This window comes from Anthonomus grandis, chromosome 4 (genome assembly GCF_022605725.1).
Source record: "Anthonomus grandis grandis chromosome 4, icAntGran1.3, whole genome shotgun sequence".
Classification (NCBI taxonomy): Eukaryota; Metazoa; Arthropoda; class Insecta; order Coleoptera; family Curculionidae; genus Anthonomus; species Anthonomus grandis.
This window is the reverse complement of record NC_065549.1, coordinates 16,229,398-16,242,887: the sequence shown is the minus strand read 5'-3', so window position 1 is coordinate 16,242,887 and position 13,490 is coordinate 16,229,398. Positions and strand designations below refer to the sequence as shown.

Below are 13,490 nucleotides of genomic sequence, written 5' to 3'. Positions count from 1 at the left end.
CGGTCTATTTTGAGTATTGCTAAAAATAAAGTCTAGAAAAATATTACCTTGTAAGTGCACTCCTAGCAATATTTTCCAACTTGTTATGGCTCATGTCTAGCTTTAACAGTGTAGGCAGAGCCCCGAACGTCGAAGGTTTAATCGTTTCCAGTGAATTATGGCTTAGATCGAGGGTCCTCAGGGAGAAGAGTGTTTGGAACACCGAATTATATATATCTGAAAGGAGATAAAAAATATTTTTTAGTGTAACTACACTGATAGTAATTTTTTTTATTTTATACTGTTAATGATAATAAATGATAAGTCCATGATGGTAAAGATTCGAAATATTAACTCTATTATTATTTTTTAATATTATTTCGATATGTCACTGGATCATTTTCAACATCTTATGTATGTAATCAATCCTAACTAACAGGATTTGCTTGCATTGAATTACTTATGATATAGACATCTATAACTGCAACGTATTAACCTTTTGACTTATATCCTAGGACTAGATTCACAAAGATCCTAAAATAATAATAGACCTAGATAGAGCTTTTTTATGTGAAATAACAGTATTTAGGAACATGCATTATTCTTCCTTCGTCTAGATATTCTAGAATCGAGCAGAATTTTCTAGTAAGATGTGGATGAATACTTAAAAAGTTCTTGCACGTATTTCTTAATAAGTTCTTTCTATATCCTTCTAAATCATTACAATATTGCTCTACTGTAACTTTTAAGACGGAGCAGAATATCCTACCGGCTAAACAGTTCAAAACATAATTTTTTTCTTAATTTCTTGATTGTCTTTTTTTTTTATTCGGAGTCTATACACAAAAGAAATTATGGAGCCACAAGTGTTTGAATTTATCTATAAGTGAAGTAATTCTGTATCCTTTTAATTACTTCCTATCACCTGCTTTAGTAGTATTCGTAAATATAAACCTTAACAGCACAATTTACCAAATTCATCTATACAGTGCTTTCATTTCAAAACAATCCACCCTTAATAACTTTCTTCAAAAAAAAAAGAAAAACACGCCAAATTAGATATACAAGGGGACGTTTAATTATGCATTTACGTTGTCACCTCCTCACCTCCCGCTAACCTCACTTTAATATGTCAAATAGGAACCCCCATCGTGTGATACATCATAGTAAGCAGCGTAAAATTCTCTATTCAATGGTACCAAAAAAAAATGAAATCGGTAAATGTGTAAGCAAAAGGACATGATGCATGAAACATACGTAGAATTCTTAGCGAAATTCAAAAATGAAATAAAAAACGTGCTTTCATTTGAAAAAATTAAGTTGATGGTCGTAATTTATTTTTGAGCAACCCTGTATATACAAACTTCACGTACAAAAATGCGCAACATAAAATAAAAATCGACGGGTCCGAGCTATATTTTTTTTCGAACACACCCCTGATTTTTAAATGAATTTAGACATAACTTTTGGTATGCACTGTATAATATGTCCATTAACGTGATACAAATTGAGGGTTATCGTCAATACATAAAAAAAGCTATATTGCCTCTGGCAAGGTCGAATTATCGTAGTGTTGTAATCATGTGATTTTAATGTTTGTGCAGATCCGGTTTTAGTCCCTTTTTCATTCATCTTAATAGGCCATTTTTACTTTTTGTTAGTGGTTTTAAGGTTTTAACCTTTTGACCTTGCCAGAGGCACTATAGCTTTTTATATGTATTGACGAAAACCCTCAATTTGTATCCCTGATGATGGACATGTTATATGTCTGAAACATGTAGGATGAATAATTTTTAAATAAATTTAGTGGAGGATGACCGAAGCATTTTTAGTTACCTATTAAAGTTATTTACTAAAAAAAAATTTTCCTCATAAACTATTAAACAAAATCCTCAACAACAATCCTACACCTATTAAAGTCAAAAAAGAAGAAAACCATAAATTTTCAAAAATTCCTTATGTCAAAGGTTTGTCTGAAAGTCTAGCAGGAGTGGTTATTGATGATGAAGTCAAAATAGCGTTCAAAAATAAAAATACCATCAACAAATACTTCTGAAAACTCTCTCTCTTTCTGAAAAAGGTCTGTATGTGTGTCAAACGGGCAGGTACTTAAAAACCAGAATTAGCGAACACGAAAGAAGCGTAAAACCAACGAACTACGCAGCGTCTGGGAAGACTGCTCTAGCAGAACACTCCTTCAATCAACAACACGAATTTGATTTTAACATCATTGGCCTAGAATCAAATTACCAAAAAAGAATTTTACTAGAAATAGTTAATATAAAAAAGTACAAAGAAAGTATTAACAAAAAACAAGACACCGATGATCTGAGTGCAAGTTAATATAATTTAATTAATTTTATACCAAAAAGATAAAACTAAAACACAAAATTTTATTTTTATCAAAGAGTGTAAGTCCCAAATTTAGATCTCACAGTGCATTAAAAAATTAAGTTTCTGGTTTTGAACGTATAGGTAGATACATTTTCCTTATCTACTAATCCTTAGCTTATCAAGATAACATCGAATCATACAAATTAAATAAATAAACCCTCGGAAGAATAAAACCATTTGTTTCTTGGCTTATTGTTGATTCTAGTTTGCCTACAATAACACCTACAATTTAATCCATGTTAAAAATAATTCGACGCTCCTATTACAAATGTATTTTAATTATAACTAAAGAAACCTAGACTTAGGTAAGAGGTGTAATGTAAAAAAAAAAACATTTTATATTTTTCTTATTAAATTTTTTTTTAACGGAATGATCCTGAATGTAATTTTAATTCTGTCGTGGTGTTTGTATTTTTTTTGTTGTTTTAATTTTTGTACAGGGTCTTTTCCCATATATTGATCCCCATCCCCTACAGGGGTAATGCGAAAAGTTAAAAAAAAATGTAATACAAAACTTTTGGGGTTTTACTTTAAATTTTTGAATCCGATGTCAAAATTTTTTTTTCGTTTAGAAACGTCAAATTTTGACAGATGATCAGTTTTTTCTTATGGAACACCCTGTATATGACTTCATAGTTAAAAAGAGCCGATTTTTCTGATTTCAAATATATATATATAGTTTAACTATGTTTTATTAAACCGTTTCGGAAATATCGGGCTCCAAACTTTAAAAAAATAATATATTGAAGATCTTGGTAAGTGCTGCATTGTTATTGTTTGGCGTTTTTTTTAAGATAAATGAATTGAGTAGAAACAATAAAAACAGAAGATTTATGATTACTAAGGTGATATTTAGCATATTTTTGTTGACAAGGATACATTATTTTAACAATTGTTAAACTTTAATTTAGACGTAATTATAACTATAACTGCTCTATATGACCTCTACCATTATTAATACAGTTTATATAATCCTGCTCAATTTTGTGTATTGTATTCCTTATAAATTGTCTATGATTTTGATTGATATCATCTATCGCGGTAATAATTTTTCTGCGGAGCTCCTCGACATTTTCAGTTCTCTGTTCGTAAACTTTATTTTGCAGCTAACCCCACAGTAATGAATCAAGAGGTGTCAGGTCTGAACTGTTTGGTGGCCAACGAATTGGCCCAGTTCGTCCAATCCACAGGTTATATCTTTCATTTAAAAATCTCAAAACAGGTAACACATTATGCGGTGGGGTACCATCTTGATGCCAAACTATTTGCTCGTATTGCCTTATGGGTAGATCTTCAAGTTTAGCTTCAATTTGATAAGTAAGCATCTCTAGGTATCTCTCTCCCGTCAAGTTGCCGTTATTATCTTCTTCTTTTAGCACTAGCATCTCTTGGCACAATTCCACCCGTTTATTTCTTTGGTCTACACTTAAAGTTTGAACAGGTAATATTCGATAAGCAAAATATTAATACTTTTTTAAAGTTAAATAAATTTTTTTGGCCGATCGATTAAAGTAAATTCTGGCATCTTCTATGGAATGATTTGGGTGTTCTAAAAAAAAATTCAACATTTTTGATGGGCAATTTGAGGGAGACAAAGGCCCAAACATGATAGCGTAGATCTAAATGTATTCAAAAATTAGTAAAAACGTACCTACCTTCGAAATATAGCAAAATATGTAATTCTTCTTCTGGATCGACAAGAACTGTCCGACGTTTTTTTCGTAGAGTTTTCCTGATGCAAAATGCTCGTTCTATATTTTTAAACATATTTTTTTCCGGAATGGCACGTAAAGGAAAGGTTCGACGATATTCCTCTCCGGCGGCATTTGCGTTATTATTATTTTTATAAAATATACGGACGATGTCACATTTTTCTTCATCACTGTACGGCATTTTTTAACATTTATGGGTCAACAAACAAGAAATGACAATGTCATCTAGATGATTTGTTTTTTAATATATGTCAAACAATAACAATGCAGCGCCTACCAAAATCTTCAATATATTATTTTTTTAAAGTTTGAAGCCCGATATTTTCGAAACGGTTTAATAAAGCATAGTTAAACTATATACATTTGAAATTAGAAAATTCGGCTCTTTTTAACTATGAAGTCATATACAGGGTGTTAATAAGAATAAACTGATCATCTGTCAAAATTTGACGTTTTTAAACGAAAAAAAAAGTTTATGTTGTATTTCTGACCCCACCCAACAACCCTCTGCAATATTTTTCATATACTTCCCTATGCTATTCATATATTTTAGTTTAGATATTTTATATTAATTTATGTCCTTAAAAAAACAATTAATATAGATTTTACTTACCAGATAAATTATTAAAAGATAAATCAATCGTGCTCAACTCATACAGTTTTGGAAAGGTTTTCTTCGGAATAGTTTCAATTAAGTTATGAGAAACGTTTAGTATTTTAAGACCTGTCATGTTGTGAAGAGGAATCTAAAAAAATACGTTTATTTAGACAACTTAATATTTTAATATGGGTTATTTATTACCTGTTCTAAACTGGTAAAATAGTTATGAGAAAACTGTAGCTCAGTAGCATAAGTCGTTTCATCAAAAGCCCTCTTCGGTAGTTCTCTTAGCTGGTTAAACGATAAGTCTAGTTTAGTAATATTGGCGCAGTTTTCAAAAGCGCCATTCTCGATAGTACTTATGTTGTTTTTCGACAATACTATGGTGGAGAGAAACAAGTCTTTAAAGGCGAGTTTTTGAATTTCTGTCACTTGGTTTTCAGAGACGTCTACTAACTGAAAAAGAAAAATTGGATAATTATAGTCTGCCAAAATTTGGGCCACCGATGGTGATTAATTAATTATAAATTTCGACAAAATTAAATTAGGAAAATATTAATATAGACTCTATTATTATAAGTATCGCTTCATATTAAAATAAAAGTATTTAGAACATTAAATACACATTCAATATTCTAAGGAAAAGTAAAACATTGATTTTTTTTAGGTTAGTAATATTCAGATTCGTTCAATCAGTTATTATACTACGATTGAGAAAAAGTGTAGTGAGATATTATTTTAGATGCGCATACAACATAGTCAATAAGCAAAGGCAATATCTTGATCGTGAAACGCAGTTACGAGCTATTGGTTTCATATAGATGCTAAATTCTACTAAGAGCACTATAGGAAAGATGTCTCAGAAATGTATTATAGAGACTGGCGATGTGAGAGAAAGATATACTGATCCAACAAGAGCAACAGAACCTATACATGGATATTATTATAGATTTAGGAAACCTCAATGTAACTTATAATCAGCTAATAGGTGAGCTTCAAAATGTTCATGACATAGTGTCACGAAAAAAAAAAAACTGGTTATATTTTTGTCGTATTTTACTTTCTTTTATGCTACTAGAATATCTACAGTGACCAACTTGTTCACTTATTAGTATGATTGAATCATGCTTTTGAAAAATCCATACAGGTTGATAGTGTGTATACAGACTTCTCAAAGTCCTTTGATTGGGTTGGTCATAATTATAGGAAGTTTGAGGCTGTGGATTTTAGAAAGCCTCACTATATCTAATTTTATCATAGTTTTTTGACTGGTCGCACAGGTAGTTAGGATAATTAATTATTTTTCTAATGGCATTGGAGTATCTTCAGGTGTGGCTCGGGATTCGCATATTGGTCTGTTATGTTAAAAATATTATCCCGGCAAGACTATCCGGTTTACAGGGGCTATTTCTAGGGAGTTGAGTTTGTTCGACAGTCTTGGTTTAAGAGTTCTAAACAACAAGAACAACTCCCTAGATCTGATAGGTTCCAGAAACCCTGTTAAATTTAAAAGATGGAACAAAACAAAAAAAAAAAAAGAACCTATCAGGCCGGCTTCGTGGGTTCTCTGTATGGTCAGTTGCCTCAGTCACACTCACTCACTCAGTAGTAAAACACCTTAATTTAATTTAAATAGGGTGTTTATTAAAGTCATACTCAATAGCTTAATTTATCAGAAACAAGGAGTTAAATCTACATGGTAAGTAAATATAAGTAAATATACAAGATGGTCTTAAAAAGGTAAACAAAAATAAATAAAAGATATATATATATACAAGTTTATAACCCAAAGGTAGATACCTGAATTCGTCAGTGATCACTTCGGAAGCATTACATAATAAGGCGTAACATTGAATTGTTTTAATTTAGATAATTATACCATAAATATAGTTACTTAAGTTTTAAATATTAAAATGAGAAAGTGATAATAAATTCATGTTAAATCATACAAAAAAAATCAAAAGAAGAATATGGTTAAGATTAAAAGAATGTGCTTACGGGTCAAGTTCCATGGTGTTCTTCTTTCGGGGGCGAGAGCCCGCGATGGGCAATTTTTCACCACATAGGGCTTACGGCATGATGTGTGTTGACGGGGCTAAGGGCGGCGAAATTATTTTTCAGGCTTCAGGGCGAAATCCTCATTACTGCTGGGTCACGGCTGGCGGTTTACACTGTCATATTTAAGGAGCCCTAAGAGAGATTTCTCAATGGAAACACGGAACACCAAATAAAATGTCACCAACGGTGAAAACTACTTACGAAGTTTCGAGAGGCATCAAACTACTAAAACCCATCCTGCTTCAAAAATACTTCGTTGAAACTGAAGAAACACTAATGCATTTTAGTTTTAGATGTTATTTTAGCAAAAAAGGTGCTGGCGGAGAGAGATGATAATAGATTTATTTCAAACCTCTCTCCGTCACAGCGGGCAGCACGGTTCACTCTTGACGGACGCAGGAGCTGGAAAGACCCCCAGATGCGTCGCGGAACTGCTTAAGTAGTAGTCCAAAAGACGTCTGGGCGCAAGACCGGAGATTGAGGAACTTCACTCGTTACTTTATGGGTTTAGCCGCTATGGGCCCAACCAAAACCCATACATAGGTCACTAATAAGCAAACCATGGAGTGCCTAGTGGAAAGTACAATTACGGGCCAAATCGTAATAATTCGACACGCGGCGCCACTGGCGTCCGCTTTAGTAAACCGGTTGACCAATTCAATTGCCGTGAAATCTTCTCCATGCACAGCATATTGTAAACAATAACAAAGAATTAAAATGGTGATAATATTGATAGTGGTTTAATGTAATTATGGTGGGTGTCTCAGTTTTGAAAGAAAAATTTAGAATAAAGTCATTTTTAAATATTTTAACCAAATGAATAAAAGTTAGGATTCTCCAGATCCCGTCTAAAGCGCAATTAATCCTGCAACAACTCCCCCTCTTCCCCCAAGAGAATTACCAGAAAAGTAATTCTCATGCGAAGAGAAGTAAGCATCCAACTGGGAAGGGAAGTAAAGAATGTGCGAACAATCTAATTATTTGAAAATGCTATTCAAGCATTAAAATAAGTCAGAAAAATTAAAACTTCAAATTGATTGACTCATGAAATAATAATACTATAATAACCAACGAAATACCAAATAACACAAAATTTCTAGTAATTTCTGATAGAATTCCTAATCGGAAATCTAAAATGCTTCAAGTGGTAGGCCTTCACCACAAGAAACTTCACTAGAAAGAGAAAAACAAACAAGGTAGCTACTATCCAATAACCGCAAAAACATCAAAATACCCAGTCCGCACAGCTTTGAGGAAAGAAACTGGAGAAAAAGAAATTATATTAGAATTGAAAAATCAAAAGAACTAATAAGTAAAACACAAAAAAAAAAAAACATACGTCCCGACCAGTAAGCAAAATCGATAAAGTCTAATCGGAATCGGAATCAACGAGTAGCTCTTCTTTTGGGATCTTTTTCAAATCTTTAACATGCCAAGCACCCTTAAACTTGCGCTTTTCGTCAATCAGTTCATAGGCTACCGGAGATAACTTCTTCTTTATTGTAAAGGGGCCCAAAAATTTTGGTGCGAGTTTGGCGGTAAAGTTTTTACTAGCATCAGAAAGATCGTAATTTTTGCGATAAACTCGCTCACCGATCTCAAAACTAATTGGTCTTCGTCGAAGATTATAACGATTCTTTGATCTCTGATGCGCCGCTTTCAGTCTTTCCTCAACGTCCCTATATACTTTACTTAATTCACGTGAACGTGCCATAAAGTCGCCAACCGTGATACTGGGAACATCCCTATTATTGTGTTGGTCGCCCGAGGGCATATATTCTCTGGAAAAATTCATAAAATAGGGAGTGAGCCCGGTGGCTTCATGCACCGAAGATCTTATGGCAGAACCAACCTTAGGTAGAAGTCGATCCCAATTCTTATGATTATCCTCAATATAACAACTTAACATGGTTTTAAGGACTTGATTCACACGCTCCACGGGGTTGGCCTGGGGATGATAAGCCGGAGTATATCGGATATTGACCTTATACTGCTCACACAGTTTGGAAAAAAGTTCACCTCGAAATTGAGCACCATTATCGCAAATAAGAAATTGGGGAACACCAAAAATGAGAAAAACTTGTTCCTCTATAAGACGACAAATCATAGGGGCCTTAGCTGAGCAAAGAGGGAAGAACAAAGGAAATTTAGTGAAGGTATCCAAGACGACCAATACGTATTTGTATCCCTGAGTAGAACGAGGCAAGGGCCCAAAAAGATCGACGCTAATCGTGTTCCATGGCTTCAAAACTTGAGTTTGTTGTCCCATTAATCCGTGTCGCTCCCGGAGGGGCTTTTGCGAAATACATTTGGCGCAATGCCTAACATATCGGAGGACATCAGCTCTCATTTTTGGCCAATAATAACGACGCTTCAATCGTTCGTATGTCTTCATGACACCACCATGACCAGCCAAGGGATGATCATGATTTTCTTCCAAAATCATACGTCTTCGATCCTTGGGTACTACTTCCTTCCAGAAATCTTCATCATCTCGAAGAGACGGGTAAGAACATTTCACATACTTGTAAAGTAAATTTCCTTCAATTCGCCATTGGGGATAATTAATAGGATTCTCTACGACCTGATTGAAAACTCTCCGATACCACTTATCTGCAACTTCTGGTTCCTGGTATACACTCAATTTAGCAATCTCTGGCACAGCTCTACTGAGAACATCCGGCACAACATGATCTTGGCCCTTTCTATGAATAACCTCAAAATCGAATTGTTGCAACCGCAAAACCCATCTGGCAAGCCGTCCTGTTGGTTCCTTCAGACTATGAATCCATTTCAGACTATGATGATCTGTTATCACTTTAAAGGAGTATCCCTCTAAGTAGGGTCGTAATTTCTCGCAAGCATAAATAATGGCCAACAGTTCTCTCTCTGTGGTGGAAAAATTCCTCTCTGCTTTAGACAGAGATCGAGATATGTAACAGATAACATGTTCACCATCATCAAACTCTTGAGATAATACAGCACCGATCCCATACGCTGAGGCATCAGTCTGAACCAAAAAGGGTTTCGAGAAATCAGGACAAGTAAGTACAGGAGCGGAAACTAACGAATTTTTGATGTTCTGAAACGAATTTTGACATTCTGGGGTCCAGTTCCACTTTTTGTGTTTACAAAGAAGAGCGGTAAGGGGAGAAATAACGGTTGAGAACTGAGGAATAAAACGCCTGTACCAGGACGCCATACCGATGACACGTCGGACTTCGGTGGTGTTCTTTGGAGTCGGAATGTTCAATACGGCTGTCACCTTATCCGGGTCGACATGAAGTCCATCTTTATCGACAACATATCCTAAATACTTAAGTTCGGATCGACAGAATTTACACTTATCCTGAGAGAGTGTTATACCGGCTCTATGAAATCTCTGGAAAATCTCTTCCAAAACCTCTAAATGTTGCTGAAAAGTCTCAGAAATACAGATTACGTCATCTAAATAAACAAAGACATGTGGCTCCAAATCAGCTCCCAATAAGGTATCTACCAATCGCTGCCAAGTTGCAGGGGCATTCGTCAACCCAAATGGCATTCTCTTAAATCGATAAAGTCCCCGACCAGGGACAGAAAAACTAGTTTTATCACGTGAATGTTCATCAACCTCGATTTGCCAATATGCAGAGTTAACATCTAACGAAGTAAGATACTTTGCATTTCTTAATTTGTCCAAAATACTATCAATAAAAGGGATCGGATAAGCATCCTTAGCCGTAACAGAATTTAGTTTTCGATAGTCCACGCAAAATCTCCATTTACCATTACCTTTCGGTACTACTAAGGCAGGGAAAGACCAGGCAGATTGTGATGGCTCGATAATATCGAGTTGCAGCATGTTATCAACCTCCTCATCGATAATCTTTAGAGTGGCGGGTGAGTATCTATAAGGGCGCAAACGAATGGGTTGGGCATTACCAGTATTAATCTGATGCTTCACTAAATCTGTTCGACCAAGTTTACCACCCATTAAAGAAAAGTATTTTGAAGTCAATTTATCCAAGGCGGATCGCTGTTCTGGGGTTAAAGTTTTCTGAGGAATAATGGCTTCAGTGATACAGATGTCCTGAGACGGCACACCAAAATACCAACAACCATTTTGCAAATCAGGAACGACACCAACAGTTTTCCAAAAATCGGTACCCAATATCAATGGACAACTCAATTTCTCCACTACCAAAACATTGCAAACCGCTACCTTATCATACAAAACAATAGGTAAGTTAATTGCGCCAATCACTTTACTAGAACTATGATTTCCAAAATTGCACTGAGAAAAAGGTGATGATAACAATTGTATGTCTGAACGTTGTAATATATCCCATATGCTTAAACCAATAGCAGTAACATTTGCTCCAGAATCCAATAAGCCAATAAATTTCATACCAAATATCGAGACTTCGAGATGAGGACGATCATCACCCTTGCACTGTGCGAAGGCGTAATCTAGAATAGGGTAGCTGGGGTTACTAGTCGAGACCTTAGGAATCGAACTGATCTCTCGACTAACTAACAGTTCGCCCTTGGGTTTCCCGACCTACTACAATTTGGACATGAACGGGTAGTTACATTTTCCCGACCGCAACGGAAACAGTGTCGACGAAAGGGTTGTGGACAAGTACTACTCAAATGGCCAGTACTACGACAATTCCAACAAACCACCGGACCACGAGAATTCTGAAGGTGCGGTGAAGAATTCATTGTATGCACACGAGGGTTTCTTGGTCGCTGATACATCAACTCAGGCTCGGCGACATTATTAGGGTTTACTGGAGGAGGTTGCATGCGTTGAGTTCGCAATTGGATGTTCTCAATCTCTTGTGCTGCAAGTTCCAGCTCTGTGATGTTGGTGAAATTGTGAAGTGCAAGTTGATTTTGCAATGAGGGGAGCAAATTTCGGCGTATAATGCGAAGTTGCATTTCCTCGGATGGAGGTTCACGTAACTTTCGAAACAAGTTTCGCATTTGTGCAATAAAGATTACCGACTTCTCCACTGGACCTTGTGTCCTATTCCTTATATCACACCAAATATCCTCCTCATATTCTGACGATAAATAGGCAGACCTAAGTTTACATTTCAATTCTTCCCATGACCTGATATCACTGCGTATAGATCTATACCAAGACAAGGCTGTGTCCGAAAATAAAATTACTGCACAATGCAGCAGCTGATTCCAAGATATTCCACAAGCAAAACCCAACTCCTCTACACGCTCAATAAAATTGGTAACACTACCAGAACCATCAAAATGTAACTGCCATTTTGAAATTGTTGAAAAGCTCTTAGCCAGATCATCGGAACCTAACGGAATCGTGACATCATTAGCATTAGCAGAAGTCAACACGGGTACATTCCGCTTCAAGGTGGAATTAGATTGTAGAGGAAAGGAATAGTTCCTCGATGGGGAATAATAAGAACACGTTATTGGGTTAACTGGATCCTGTGAAATAACGTTCGTAGAAGGAATGGTGTGAAGTGACTGAACTAAATGTGTCGAAGTGTGGTCACAAAAAGTTGGTGCTGTTCGAGTAAACGGAATTGAAGCAGGCCGAAACGAACAAGAGAGACCTGGATTTACAGATACCGTCGAAGGAATCACATTGGGTGAAAGATGCTGTGAGACTTCTGTCTGAGCTTGAGAAACAGGAAGAGGATGATCCAGAAGGGAGTCCTCTCCAGGGGAAGCCTCAATAGTAACCGGCACCTGCAAAATTTCCTCTACACTCATTGTCAAGGTTCTCTTAGCCATTTCTAACCTATCAATAATAGAATTTAGCTGAGTAGACAAACTCATTACTTCTTCAGAAAAATCAGGATGAAATTCTAATAACTTCTTGAAACGACCCTGGATATGTAAGGCCTTAGACCGCAACCTACTATACTCTTTATTAATATTTAATTCACTAAGACCTGAGATAGCACTTTCCAATAAATTACACTTTCCTGTACAAATATCAACTTCGTTATCAGGGTCCAATTCTATTACCTCAAACATCGGCAAGCTATTAAGTTTCTCTAATTTCAAATATAACCTTAAACGTTGACGCTTTTCAATAAGAGTACCAGCCGTGATAGCACCTCGAGATGATAGCTCATACTCAAGCTCGTCCAGCTCCAATTTATTTATATCCATTTTCCCCAAAAATATCTCCGCCAATAACACAAACAAAAAAAAATAAAAAAAATAAAAAATAATAATTTTTTTTCTTTTCTTTCCCCTTTTTTTTTTTTTTTAATTATAGTCCCCTGTATGTATTGTGTATTGTGATGTAACTTGAGCAACTAAGCCGCTAACAAGGTACGGTGCACACAGTGCAACCCACCCCGTTCCAAAAAAAATTAAAAAAAAAATCTGAAGTCCCGGGTTTGTACTGCCCCTAACCTACGTTAAAATCCCAATGACAGTATAAACGCTTTACTGAGTTGCAACACTAATCACTGTTAGTAAAACACCTCAGTAAGATTCCCCCCCAACCTAGAATAATTATACCTAATAATATATCTATAATAACAATATCTAATATAAAATATCTATCTAAATTTTATTTCGATAAGCTCTAAATATCTTTATACCTAAATCACTCTTAAAAAATCTCCAAATTCAGAAAAACAATTCGAAAACAATTTATATTTTCACAGTATTACAGTAAGCATGACCCAGCAGTGCCGATTCTCCCCTAGCCCAGCAAAAGAATTTCGCCCAAAAAAATTCAATTCGCCTCAAAGATTTACTATAAG

The 13,490-nt window shown here is 35.4% G+C and overlaps 1 protein-coding gene across 3 annotated transcripts in view; it reads right to left on the bottom strand.

Moving 5' to 3' along the window:
- LOC126735578 (toll-like receptor 3) overlaps positions 1-13,490 on the bottom strand; it is a 148,311-nt gene that overhangs the window by 62,323 nt on the left and 72,498 nt on the right. The window contains exons 7-9 of one of the 3 annotated variants that reach the window (XM_050439608.1): positions 4,888-5,142; positions 4,699-4,831; positions 48-216 (exon numbers count right to left, since the gene is read on the bottom strand). In XM_050439608.1, the coding sequence (XP_050295565.1) occupies positions 48-216; positions 4,699-4,831; positions 4,888-5,142 (557 nt within the window). Of the gene's footprint in view, positions 1-47; positions 217-4,698; positions 4,832-4,887; positions 5,143-6,308; positions 11,384-13,490 lie in introns of those variants that run through there. The other 2 variants (XR_007660454.1, XR_007660453.1) reach the window with 2 other exon arrangements.